Genomic DNA, 13,117 nt, shown 5'->3' on the forward strand with positions numbered 1-13,117 from the left:
CCGGCCGGCCCCGCTCGGCGCCACGGCCCCGGGGTTTGGGGAGGGGGGGGGGGAGGCAGAGCCGGCACCGCGCCGGGGCCCCCGCGTCCCTCCGCGCCCGGCCGGGGAGCGGGCGGCCCCCGCGGCTCAACCGCACCCCGCCGGGGGCCGCCGCCGCCTCCTGGCCGCCGGGCACCGGCGAACAAAGGGCGGAGCGGGGCAGCCCGGACTTTTCCCTCCCCGCTCCGGGAAGCGCCATATTGATCGCGGGCGCCGCTCCCCGCGCACCCCCCCCCCCCATCCATCCATCCATTCACCCACCCACCCCCCGCGACCCCCGCCTCCGTCTCCCCTCACCTTGGCGATCGCCTTCTTGTAGCGGGTGACGGCTTGCTGGATGAGGCTGAAAACTTTCATGTTCCCGTCCCCGCAGGGCACGACCACCCGCGTCCTCCCGAAGCACACCGTGACTTTCATCCTGCGGGGGGGTGCGGGGGGTTGCTCCCGCGTCCCTCCGGCCCCTCGCAGCCTTCCTCCTCCTCCTCCTCCTCCTCCTCCTCTCCGCCCTCCGCCACGGCCGCCCCCCCCGGCCGGCCCGGCGACGAGGGGACGGGGACACGGCAAGGCGAGGGGGCCCGGCGGCCGCCTGGCTGCGGAGGGGGAGCGGGGAGCAGGCGGGGGCCGCTCACATGCCGCTGCCCGCGGCCACCTGCTCGGCGCCTGCCCCGGCACAGCGGCGGCGGCGGCGGTGGTGGCGGCGGGCGGGGCGCTGGCGGCGCTGCCTCCCCGCTCCGGAGGCTCGGGGCATTGCAGCGGGGCGGGGGCAGACCGGGAGGAGCGGCGGGGAGCCCCCCTCCGAGCCGCCGGGGGCCGGCCAGGAGCTGAGGCGGCGCTTGAGGGGCCGTGCCGGTGGCCCGCCGGGTTGGGTCGGGGTCCCGAGCCGCCGGGCTGGCGCTAGGGAGCCTGTAAAAAACCCCCGCGGCCCCATGGGGATCTCGCAGGGAATGCCTGGCCTTGATCCAGGGGGCTGCCTGCTCGATGACCCGGAGAACCGCAAAATGTCCCCGGTTGGAAAGGGCCCGCAAGGATCTTCGAGCCCCCGGCTGCTGGGGCCGCGCGGGACCGCCCCAAAATCAGAGCGTGTGTCTGAGTGATCTCCCTCAGAGGTGTGAGTGTGAAGAAACCAAGACACTAAACCACACAATTTGGCTTTCCGCTTTCTGCTTTCCCACCTGATGTTTGGGAGAGCCACCACACAAATCCAGGTGCTCTTCGTGGTCCTTTGCGTTTCTGGTAACGCGACTGAACCAACACAGAGTGAGGGGAGAAAACTGGTGCGTCACCACCACCACCAGCATCAATGAAACCGCCCAGCAATTTTCTCCTCAAAGCACTCAGAAGTCAAAAGGTTTTGCAGATATCACTCGCATGTTTTCATGGATTTCACCCAGGACAATGGAGTTGCACAGCTGACCGAACACTCGGTATGGGCTGACAACGTATTGCTTTTGAGTATAAATGGTGAAATTCAAAGTAACTGCAGCGCAAAGGTGGAGTTTGGAGGACAGCAAGGCAGGGAAAATGCCTTTTTTCCCCTGAATTTATTAGTGGTACCACAGACACGAAGCAGTTGGTAGTCCATTCTGGTGCCCATAGGCAGTGGTATTAGTAACTTTCAGAACTTCAGACATGATACAAATGGCAGAGCTATCGCCAGTTTTGTGGCTACATAGTTAAAGGGCAGAATTAACGATTTTCTGAAAACTTCAAGGGTTTAAATTATTGCCTAATTAAGTCAACGGTATCATGAGAATGGCATCCCTAGCCCTTTGCATTCTAATTAGCACTTCCAATTGAAGCAAGAAGAGGAGTCAGTTTGTATTGGTCCCTCAAATATCTGGTCCAATTTCCCTGAAATCCATAGTTTTTTCCACTAGTGGCAAATTTGGAAAGCTTCTGGACGCACAAAGATGCAGTAGTCTACAGGTGATTCTGCTTTGTTTACATGTTAATTTTATTTCCATTACCCACCTGACTTATCTGAACTAATGACATAGATGAGGATCTGAATTCTTGATGAGAAATGATACGGCTGCCTGTGAAAGCAGGAAAAAAGCACACCTGCCCTATTATAATATTTTATCTTATCCCCAGCGTTTCACTTCTGCGGAATAGAACGGCAGCATGCAGGATTTCAGGAAGGCAGAAATGAAATAAAATTGGAGTAAACAGCTTCCAGCTTGCGACTGAGACAACTGAGCACGCTCCACAATTTTATGGCCATAGCCTATCAAATTTATTATTGGAAAACGCTGAAAATTTCCATTAACCTGCTGTTTTTGTGCTTTCTAGGTGATCATAAGAGCTGCCGAGAACATACTGAGAGGATAAAAGAGTTATAAATCCTTGATTTAATAGGCATCATCTGAGAAGCTTGCAGGAACAGCTGTAAAAATGTGAAGTCAATAGAGACTCTTCCAAGACATACTGCCTTTAAGAAGCAATTTTACAGTGGCATAGACTTTGTAACGATCAACATTATGTTTCAGCAGTCATTTGCATGTATCCACTGAAACATAATGTTGCATATCAGGAACTTTACCACACTGCTGTAAAACTTATTATTAATAGATACAGTTGCTGGTCAACAGCAATTATTTCACTGTTCCGACACTGCTACAGGTTTTTCATGTTTTCTTGTGATCTAATCCCGGCTCTTACTGTCTTTAGCAAGTTTCTTGGCAGTTTTCCCAGCAGTTCTAACAGTCTCCTGGAAAAAAAAAAAAAAACTTAAAACAGTTTAGAAAGAAATATTGACAGTTTTTCTATTCAGTGTTTAAAATGGGAAAATTCAGTAGTGAAGTACAAAGAAAAACAAATTTATCCTGGAATCTGATTTGAGGCCAAAACTCTAGGACTATCGCTTGAATAGTGACAGTGCTAACAAGAGCGAGGACCTTTGAGATTTGAGTTTCTTTCTCGCTGGATACACACACACATACACATTACGTATACAGGATTCTGAAAACATTTTGAATACAGTTTACAAAGTTTAGTGTTTGTTGATGTCTTAGAAAGAAGAAAGCTTTAACAAACAAAAGTAACAAGTCTGTGAGAGTGTCCAAGGTCTAATTATGTAAGATAAATGAAGTATAAAACACTATTATAAGAGATTATGAGAAAAGGATTATACTAATCAGGAGAAAAATTGGCAAGAGCTGCTGGTTTACAAAAATTACAAGTACTTTCTGTGTACTTAATGAGAGGGCACCATGTTGCAGTATGGGTGGCAGGTATATATATGTCTGGATGTTGAGCTTTTCTGGGCTAAGATACCCCAGAACCTGACAATCCATTTATTAACCAGTACGGTCTTGGAAGGCTTCCACTGAGAGGCAGTCTGGCAGAAAGAAGATGGAGATGGAGCAGGGGATGGAGAGAAACAGAGCTTATGATTACTGATGATAAATATCCGTGTTCTGTTTAAAAGTGGTTGAAATCTCTGGTGTGGACACCACAAATGTACAAGGAGTGAGAATCTCGCAACCCAGTGCACATTACTACAAGTAAGTTTTATCTGAATGTTAAAAATCTCCAGGCACTGGAACGTTGCTAATTTCCAGAACTACTTCACAGTTTATCCTCCAGTTCTACTCAGTGTTGAGGAACTGATATGGAATTATTCTGCACATGTTGGATTTAGTAATCTCTTCATGGTATGGTTTGACAAGACACCGATTTAGTTTACAGTATGCTTGAAGCTGATGCAGTTTCAAATACAGACATTCCCTTAATCCAAGCAGAAGTTAATTTAGAGCCCTGGAAAGACCAGTGTCAAACTGGAGATCAATACTGTTCCTCAAAGAATTAAGTTAAAAAAATAAAAGAAGTTATCTAAATCATACAGAAGTCAAATTAAAAAAATAATAATAATAATATTAATAATGAAAAAGTGAGGGCCTAGGTTACATAAAGCAGTCAAAAAAAAACAAAAGACTACAGCAACAATAAAAACAACAACAACAACACACCTGCAGCACCTGATGTAAGTACAAAGTGCCATTTTCAAAAATTACTTAGGACCTGTAACAAAACCCTACTAGGTTTTAATGAATTAACATCCTGACCTGCCCTAACTCTCCTCCTGCTCAATTATTAGACTATTAAAACTTTAACTTGGATATTTGTCATTTCTTTAAATATCTGACTTTTGGTGTTCTAAATCATTGACGGTTTACACTGTATCTCTGCTCTTACCAGATCAAGCATGCATGGGGCTTTTTGAGATCTTCCTATGCATAACTTTATAACTACAGGAACGGGTTGACTTCTCCACTGCTGTAATTCACATTTTTTTCCTATGTAATTCCAGGACTTCCACAGAGGAGCAAGGCAGTAGTTCCTAGCATCTACTTTTATGAATGAGACAATCATTAAGGCTTATTAAGCAATTGTGGCTAGCTCTGGCCTGGAAAAAAATAAAGTTGAATTAAAAATTATTGCCTACAACTTCTCAACACAGGCAGGGATTTGGAGAATGGAAAGTCCTTAAATCGTTAAGAAGTAATTACAGAGACACAGGTGTTAATGTCATGCTCGGGAGACTCACATGCAAAGTTTAGGTAGACAAGAAGAACTGTCTTTGCAGTATAACAGAAGGAAGAAATTGTAGCAAAGAAGAATCCCTGATTTGAAGGAAAAGCCACAAGCCCAGGGCTCTAACCTGTGCCTCCAGTAACTTCAGGCAGTGAAAAGATGGTTAGGGGTAGAAGACAAGTAAAGGTGAACTTACTGCTTTGTCCCCTAGATCTTTACTGGCCTTATTGTAGTTTAAACAGAATTATGTTCAAGGGGTTTTAACAATTTCCTTACTAAGTCTCTGGTGGTTTTCAGCCCTCCTCAAGTTGGTTCGATTGGGGTGATTCCTGTAGGATGTATCACGTACTGGCTTCACTGCGCTGAGCACTGTGAAGGACTGAGTTTGAGTTTGGGGTCACTTCTTGGTGTGGACTCTTGGAAATAATCCACAGGAAAGGAAGCAGAATGGCTAGAGGTGTAAAAAGCAAAAAACGTGCTCTGTAGAAAGAGTGAAGACAGCAGGGGTGTCCAGAGTAGAGAAAGGGGCAAAGGGGCATTGCCAGGAGATACCTGCACAGTCTGCATGAATGCTGAGGGTTTTACAGACCCATTCCCAGAACTACAAATTGTCATAAAACGTGCACACACCTTGCTTTACCCAGTCCCAGGTGTCATCCCATGCACTGCATGTACTCCACGGGTCAAAAAGGATTAAATTCACATTACGAGAGGCCAGAAGACATGGGACGCTGTCCTGTGCATCCAGCACTGCTCTGGGAATGACAGCAATCCTGCAACGGAGGAGAGGGCAGTGCTGGAACGAGTATCAGCAAAGCAGACAAGTGTAAACCTGGCACTGATGGACCAAATACTCTTTTTAACAGATCTGGAATTTCATTCCTGACAAATTTCAAAGGGCAGCTCGAGATATGGCTATCAGATTTTCTCAACAAGAAATCCAATGTTTTGAAAGAAAATCGCAATGTTTTTTCAGCATGGAAAACACTGGATAATCTAAGTAGATTTCTGGCTCTCTTTATAATACTGAGAGCAAATATATAAATGTTTAATTAGTAAAAGTAAATTCTTAGCAACTTTTCTGTAAGCCATCAATTATCATTAAAATCAGCAAAAAATAAAACCACTAAGAACAGTAGAACTTGGGGGATTTACGAGCACCACAAGAAGTCAAGGTGAACGTAGTTAATTTACAGAAGACTGAACTACAGGCTACTTGCAGAGTAAATGGAATTTAAGACCCGAGATGTTAACTTTAGTTTTGTCTTAAAGCCTTTAGAGTCTTGGTGCTTTCCTGAAAGTTTCAGAGGTTACTTATCTTCTCAATCGGCACCTACAAAAGCTTCTTGGAGACATTTTGTCTCTGCTGAGAATTTATTGCTGGCTTTCAATCCCCTTTCCTCCTTTCTGGCTGTCCAGAAGTTTACTCATTGCTCTTCTTCCAGCTTTTCAGTTATTGACGAAGCTCCTGGCACAGATTTGTGGACTCTGAGACCCAGAGCACAGGATTCCAATGACTAAAAAGGCTTGTGGAGCCTCTCGCTGACTTCTGCGGGCACTGGATCAGGCCCTAGGGCCTTATCTGCCCTACCCAAATAATGAATAAACAACATTAAAACAGAACTGCAGCACTGGGCTCTGTTTGTCAAGTACTTGCCAGGGCTGGAACCAATTCAGATACCGTCAGAGGAACCCATTTTCTGAACAGAAGCAATGCCAAATTATTTACCACAATCAGGTTATATCTATTGATGAGCATTCCTAAAAAAATACCTTCCTGTGACATGAAGAGGAACACCCAGGGGGTATGTCAGACAAAATACCTATCAAAACACGATGGTATGTATATTCCACTGTACCAACTATTCAAGTGGTTTATGAACATGCTAAGAACACATTTCTCAGCTGCTCTTCCTGTTTAGGGATCCCTGTTTAATGCCTTGCTTTATTCTCACCCGTGTTGTGATGAAAGGGGATGGGATATATCATGGCTTTCAATAGCAAGTTATCTTGGTGATTATTGATGATTACAGGAAAATATTGGTAGGTATGAAGGGAAGCACATCCTTTTGTCAGTTTCTCCTGATGTCATTGGTAAGAGGGAGGACTGCATGGGGTACTGATATGGCAGCAGAGGCTTTCCAATTTGCACAGGAATTTGGAGAAACACAGATGCAGGCATGCACTTGGAACACATGCCCTGTTTGTTACACACTGAGCTAAATGCACTGCTTACGCTGAAAACACACACTGTTGCTCCTGTGTTAATGTTTGCTCCCGAGCAAAGTCCCATAGCACCTGCGGAGCACTTTTTGTAGCACAGCAGCCAAGTGTCGGAGCACAGGGGACGGGCAGGCAGTGACAGCACAGCCCCGTGTAGGCAGCGGGACCAGGACACGTGTGGTCACCTCCAGGGCTGCAGCAAAGCAGCTCCCTGGCAGCCTCCCCAACCTCCCCAATAGGTGCTTGGGCCAGACCTGAGTGCTGCTGGGCACCTGTAGCTCCTGCAGAAAAAAGAACAGGCAAAAGCAGACAGGTGAAATCTGGACACTGTTTTTAAAATCATTCATGGCTTATGTAGGGAAGATGAAGTAAGAAGCAAAGAACCAGAGGTGCCACGTGGTCTGTTTCATGCTCTGCTTTCCCCCACGTTCTTTTAACGACCCTCAAAGCCTCCTTTCTTCTCCTCCTCATGCTCTGTTTTATTCCTTTTTCCATATCTTCTCCCATTTCTTCTTTCATCTTACATCCTTTTATTGCCTTCCCTTCCGTTTGTCTTCCTTAAATGTATATTCAGCTGCTGAAATAAGTAAAAAGAAGAAACACATGAAATAGGAGAATCCCCAGGAGTTAAAATACGTGATGGGTTGTCACAGCCTGCCAAAAAAACATTTTATTCAAGACTGAAAAAATGACAGTAAATGAGCATGTTTTCTAACACTCCGTGCAGTGTTTTACAGCAAAAGGATGTTTTAATTCTTTCCAGAAAAAGCCCAGCAACTTCAGCTGGTCTGCAAAGATTCAAAATCTGTAATCGAAACTGAGTTGCCTTCTCCAGCACAACGCCAACGGGCCAGCCTGGCACAGGTACACAGCAAGTGCATCGAGGTGCAACCGGTAAGAAGAGCTGAAATCAGTGGCAATGAAATCACAAGATTTGGGGTTTTCATCTGCTGCTGACTGCTGCAACAAACAGGCTACAGCACGCTGCAGAAGCGACCCCAAGGAGAGCAACATCTGAGCAGCTCAAGAGCCACTGCGCAAGGCCACGAGGGTCTTCAGTCAGGTTCATCTCATTCTACCGAGCAGCAAACTGTCCTCTGCACAGGCCCATCAGCAGATGACACACAGGGAATCAAGCAGATGCTCAGCAGTCCACAGAAAAAGGAGAAGTTCCTACACCTAGGATTACAGACTCATAGAGCACCACTCATGAGCACAGGTCCTGCTGCAGGGCCCACATGGTCAGACCTGAGAGCAGAATTTAGAGCAGATAAACTTGCACATCCACACCAAACCAGATGCATCAGCCAGACAGGATTAGCCCTATTGATCCTCCTGCTGCTGGGCAGGCACCGGCTCCGCAGCCCTCCCGTGTGCCAGCGGCTCACACACCGCTGCTCCGTGCTGATCCCGTGGTGCTGCCCTCACACCCCTCCTGACATCTGCTCCAGGACTTCTATGCACCCTGCTTCTAATAATTACTCTTGTGCAGAGGTAAATGTGCCATAGATATCCCTCAGTGGTATTTCTTGCAGTTCATTTCCTCTTTTGATAGAAAAAAAAAAAAAAAAGGAAAAAAGAAAAAAAGAAAAAGAAACCCACACAACTTCTTACTAGTAAATTATTCAGAACTTAAATTATGCCTCAAATTGATGAATCCAAGAGCAGTGAATCATTAGTCTAGTTCAATGTTCAATCCAGAAAGACAGTGGAATTAAAGCATGGGATATCTTTATGCAGTCTGTATAAGAAATGATAACCATTTTCAAAGAGTGAAATATTGGCTGTCTTCCTTACACCACTGAAATTACAAATGCACAACCCCACCTGAAACCCAGGGAAGCCGACAAGAGGTTTAATTACAGATAGGCTGTTGCAAGAGTTCAATAATTAAAATCTGCCAGGGTCAAACAACTGTTTTCTATAATGGAAAACTATTTCTTATTAGCCTGTTAAGCTGATTACACAGCAGATAGAGATGATTCACTCAACACATGGTTTTGCAAAGCATTTTCTTCCTTGCAAGATTTATCAATAAGCTGCTGAAGATTCCAGGTTTGATTCCTTACCGAACCCAGTACTTACTCCAGCTCACAGCTTGAAGCGAGAGCACATGATCTCTGTTTTCCCTATACTTTCTTTTGGCGCCTAGAATAAATTGTGAAGCCTATAACTACTGGGCAGAGATGTGGACTGAGCCCGTGTTTTCCAGCTCCTAGAGTTGCAAAGTTGCAGTGCTGCAGACACAGCTACATCAGAGCTGGAAAGCTGTCTGGAGGTCCCTGCCCAGGGGTGTTCATCTCCACCTCTCTCCCACAGGTTGCTGACCTGGTCCCAAACGGGCAGACTGCATGCTCAGCACCACTGTAAGTCATATCATAGCCTGCAATGGCCGGCGTGATTCAAAGCCCCCTTTTTTTTTTTTACAGTGTACTTACTCGAGGAGAGGACTATCTCTGCATATTCTTACACACCGAGTTTCTTACCTCTGCTCAAAAAACCTAGGGGTTATCAGGAAAACTGAAAAAAGCTTATGATATAGATTTTCTATATAATTTTATATTTTTTAAACAACAACAAAAGAACTGAATACACGTTAGTCATATAAGCTTTATAATCCACAGCAATCTGGTTAATTTGGATAACCATGCATGTGCATGGGCAAAATCATAAGAATAAGATGTCGGTGTGAACATTCACACACGATGTGATTTATGTCAGCACTTAACCTCCTAATATTTGCTCTGAGTTACACACCTGCCACAAGGCTCACTGCTCAGCCAGAGTCATATTGGCAGCCGAGTAAATAAACATCCTCACCAGAAAGCTCTGCAGGGAGTGATTGTCTGTGAGAAATCTCAGTTCGATGGATCCTCTCCATCTCACCTGAGGCTTTTCTGTTGATGAACCTAATCATTTTTGTTTTGTTTTGTTTTGTTTTCCCAGACAGGAAACAGCTCCTGTGCGTAAGTCTCTCACTACTTCTGTACTTCCAGGCACCCTCTCACACAGAGCAATTTTCTGAATTTGTTTTGCTCTTGCAGCGACCACAACTTTGGATTCTCGCAGTTCATCATACAAATGTTTTAATATATTCTGCCCATCTTTACAGGTCAGTCTTGTTTCCATAGCATCTTCTTGCATTATTAATTCTGATACAGTGAATATGCTTTCTTACCTTTTTAAATGTCTCAAGCTTTTAGGATATGATGATTTTTTCTAACTTTTCACATTGTTCTTTTTCATCAGATTTTAATTTCATCTATTCCCTTTTTCTGAAGTGTTTATGTAATATTTATATTCCTTTTTTTTAAATTATATTTACGTTTCCTCTTTGCATAGACAGATACATGATATCACAGCCGCTTACTAAAAAAAAAAATCTTTTCATCCCTAATATAAGCCCAACATATACCCAACCGAGGGAGGTGAGAGATGCCCACTCAAAGCACTTGAGGGAGCTTCCTTTTGCTAATATTGCCTCTCAGTCTTCCCAACCATCATTTCTCTTTCTGTTCCTCTTCTTTAATATGCCATGGTGGGCCCAGGCCGCATGGGACCCAGTACTGAAGGATAACTCTGCTGCAGCTGCCAGCATCATCGGGAGGCTTTTTCTCATCGATGCTAGTGGGACTAATTGTAAAGCACAGCCTGAGTGCGTGGGAGGCTGGAAGTAATTTTAGTGGTGGTGAAAGGTGCCAGACTTATCAGACATGGAAGATGTTTCTCTAGATTTCGCTCGTGTAGTGCTTTATTACCTACGCTAACTTAGCGCAAAACATCATTGCTGGTTTCAATGGGGAGTTGTGCTTTAATAATCCTGAGCACTTGTTTTGGAGCACTGAATGACTAGGCAAAGTCGGAACAGGTACTATAGAAGCAGAAGGATTAGCAGCATCATTTTGCTGGTGTCTGCCTATTCTGCCGTGGAGTCACTGCTTCCATGCATGCAAAATTATTCAATGTATCTTTGGTACTGCAACTAAGCAAATTAACAGGTTTTCCTAGGCACCAAAACGGGGAAACCATTCATTTGTTGTTGTGGAACACTGCACAGACACTCGGCACTAAACTGTCCTGTGATGTACTTCCTCAGAGAAAAATACATACTTGGGGGATGTATGGACTCTGGAAATATGAAGGAAAACATATATTGTGTTATCTTACTCAACCAGAGACTTGAGAGTTATTTAAAACTTTTTCTTGGCTTGCCCCACAGTATTGTAACAATTGTAGTGAAATCATAAAATAAATATGATATAGTTTTATTTCATTAAATTCTATAGACTTTATTGAAGGGCAGATGGAGAATATTGTTACTGTGCTATGTATTTCCCAACAGTCAGACAATAACAACCCGCAATTGGCTCTATTTGGGATACATTTCAGAGATCTTGGCTTTGTCAGTCACAGCAGACAGCACTGGTTGCCATTTTAAGCACAGGTATGCCCAGGACAAAGCCTTCAGTGTGACACCCTTAACTTAGAAGGAAGCTTGAAGTAACACAGCATTTCCATCTGGGTGTCAGCATCTACAGTGGAAAGAAATGAATCCAACGGGCACCTGATCTACCTCCAAACTGCAGTAAGATTTGGCTGTCACCAGGCTCAGGCTCGTGTTCCTATTTGAATATCTGCTCGGAGGATTACACTGCCTACCAAGGAGTCAGTAACACATCCAGGCAGCCCTGCCCTCCCTGGGGGCAGAGGTTCCTCGGGAGTCCAGCGCTTCCCTCCCGGAGCTGCCTAATCCTGGCCACGCTCCCAGCTGCCACAAGCTCAGCCTTACTCAACAGGCACTCTGCAGAAGCTTGTCTCTGTTTTACTCTCACCTGATGGGGAAAGAGAGCTGGTAAAGCACAGAGCTCCTTGAGAAAATACCACAGAACACCTCCCTGCCCCAAATCTCAGTATATTATCTCAAGTATCTCCTTTTTCTCCTGCAATCATGAGAACAGTGATCCCTGAGGCTGATAGGGCCAGTTTTCTTCTTCATGACGACTGTCTCTCTGGCCAAAACTCTGCTGTCAAAAGCAACACGAACACAGTCTTTGGTCTCCCCATGCCTCTCCTACCTCCTGTCCCCACCTCCCTATGGCACTGCGATGATTTCCCATCCGACTGCATTAACGTCTGCAGCCGAGCAGGCTGAATACAAAGCAGAGCTGCAACTCCACTTTGTGACCAGCAGCTTCCATTACGTACCTCACCACTCCAAACAGAGACCTATATAAAAGGATTAGTTTCCTTGGTATTATTTTCCGATGTCTGATGTGTCTAACAGAGGGATGGAAAATTCATGAAAGCTGAGGGAACAAGCAGTAGAAGAATAGCAAAGTGTAGACAGGGCCTGGACACATGGCCCTGGGAAAAAGCCTCACAAATAGGCCTGAGTGAGCCTGGAAAAGGATTTAGATCTGAGAAACTGCTGCTGCCTAAGATCTACCCTATACTAATGGAAACTAGGCTTTGATTGTAAATAAACAGGACTGTGCCACAGACACACCTGATTTCATCACCAGTTTCTCATCAGACCATGGAATAACCCACAGCACTGAACTTGACTGTTCATGTCAACCAGGGGAGTCCAGCACTTTAAAAAACAAAAAGCATAAATATAGATAACTGTGCAAATAGTAAACATCCTAAGCACTAACCTGAATTCAGTTGGCTTTCAGGTTAGTCTGAAAGAGGAGCAACTCCTTCACTCAGCCCATTTTTGGATCCAGGCAGAGCTGGCACAGGAGAGAATTAAAAATGAATAAAGAAACAAATAAAAAACTCAGCTCTGTGAGCCAAGGGCAAAGAAACAATGTAGGGAGCAAAATGAAAGTTACCTTGCAAATGGCAAGTTTCGGCTTGCTTCTAACTACAGTAATAAGAAAGCAAAGTGATTCACTCTGGCAGCGTTTTCCAGCTCGAGGAGCCTGAAATCATGCGACCGCCCACCACCACCACCGGCACGGCATGCAAGCGAGCCCGGGGGAGGTGGTCAGGGGCTGTCGGGGGGGGACCAAGAAGATATTGGGAGGGTTTGGGGGGGACATGGAAAGTTCATTGTTGGTATGGCGGAGATAAGTGGTAGCCTGCCAGGGTGGAGGGAAAAGAGGCTGAGGCAACGGTATTGCAGCCTCGTAAAAATAAAATTGAGTAATGATGATTTGTGCTATGAAAGAAAACCGTTCTGCTCTTTCACAACGGGCTGCAAGATTCATGTTCGTGTGCGCTGCAGTGCTGGGCTTCGGAGGCACCCTCGAGTCACCGCACAGTCTGTTCTGCGAACTGCTGAGGGAAGGTGTATGTAGAGATGGGTAAGACA

At 45.4% G+C, this 13,117-nt stretch overlaps 1 protein-coding gene and 1 long non-coding RNA gene across 29 annotated transcripts in view; both read right to left on the reverse strand.

The window, feature by feature from the left end:
* Positions 1–774, reverse strand: part of PARD3 (par-3 family cell polarity regulator) — a 443,789-nt gene extending 443,015 nt beyond the window's left edge. For 26 of the 27 annotated variants that reach the window (XM_072033801.1, XM_072033797.1, XM_072033796.1 and 23 more), the window contains exon 1: positions 337–597. In XM_072033801.1, coding sequence (XP_071889902.1) covers positions 337–456 — 120 coding nt within the window. In that variant the 5' untranslated portion in view covers positions 457–597. Of the gene's footprint in view, positions 1–336 lie in introns of all 27 variants that reach the window. The other variant, XM_072033793.1, reaches the window with a different exon arrangement.
* Positions 775–2,085: 1,311 nt separating this feature from the next.
* Positions 2,086–13,117, reverse strand: part of LOC106014495 (uncharacterized) — a 30,773-nt gene continuing 19,741 nt past the window's right edge. For both annotated transcript variants that reach the window (XR_011807080.1, XR_011807079.1), the window contains 2 exons: positions 5,206–7,375; positions 2,086–2,749 (listed from right to left, as the gene is read on the reverse strand). This is a non-coding gene — a long non-coding RNA (uncharacterized lncRNA). The remainder of the gene's footprint in view (positions 2,750–5,205; positions 7,376–13,117) is intronic.

This window comes from Anas platyrhynchos, chromosome 2 (assembly GCF_047663525.1).
Source record: "Anas platyrhynchos isolate ZD024472 breed Pekin duck chromosome 2, IASCAAS_PekinDuck_T2T, whole genome shotgun sequence".
Classification (NCBI taxonomy): domain Eukaryota; kingdom Metazoa; phylum Chordata; class Aves; order Anseriformes; family Anatidae; genus Anas; species Anas platyrhynchos.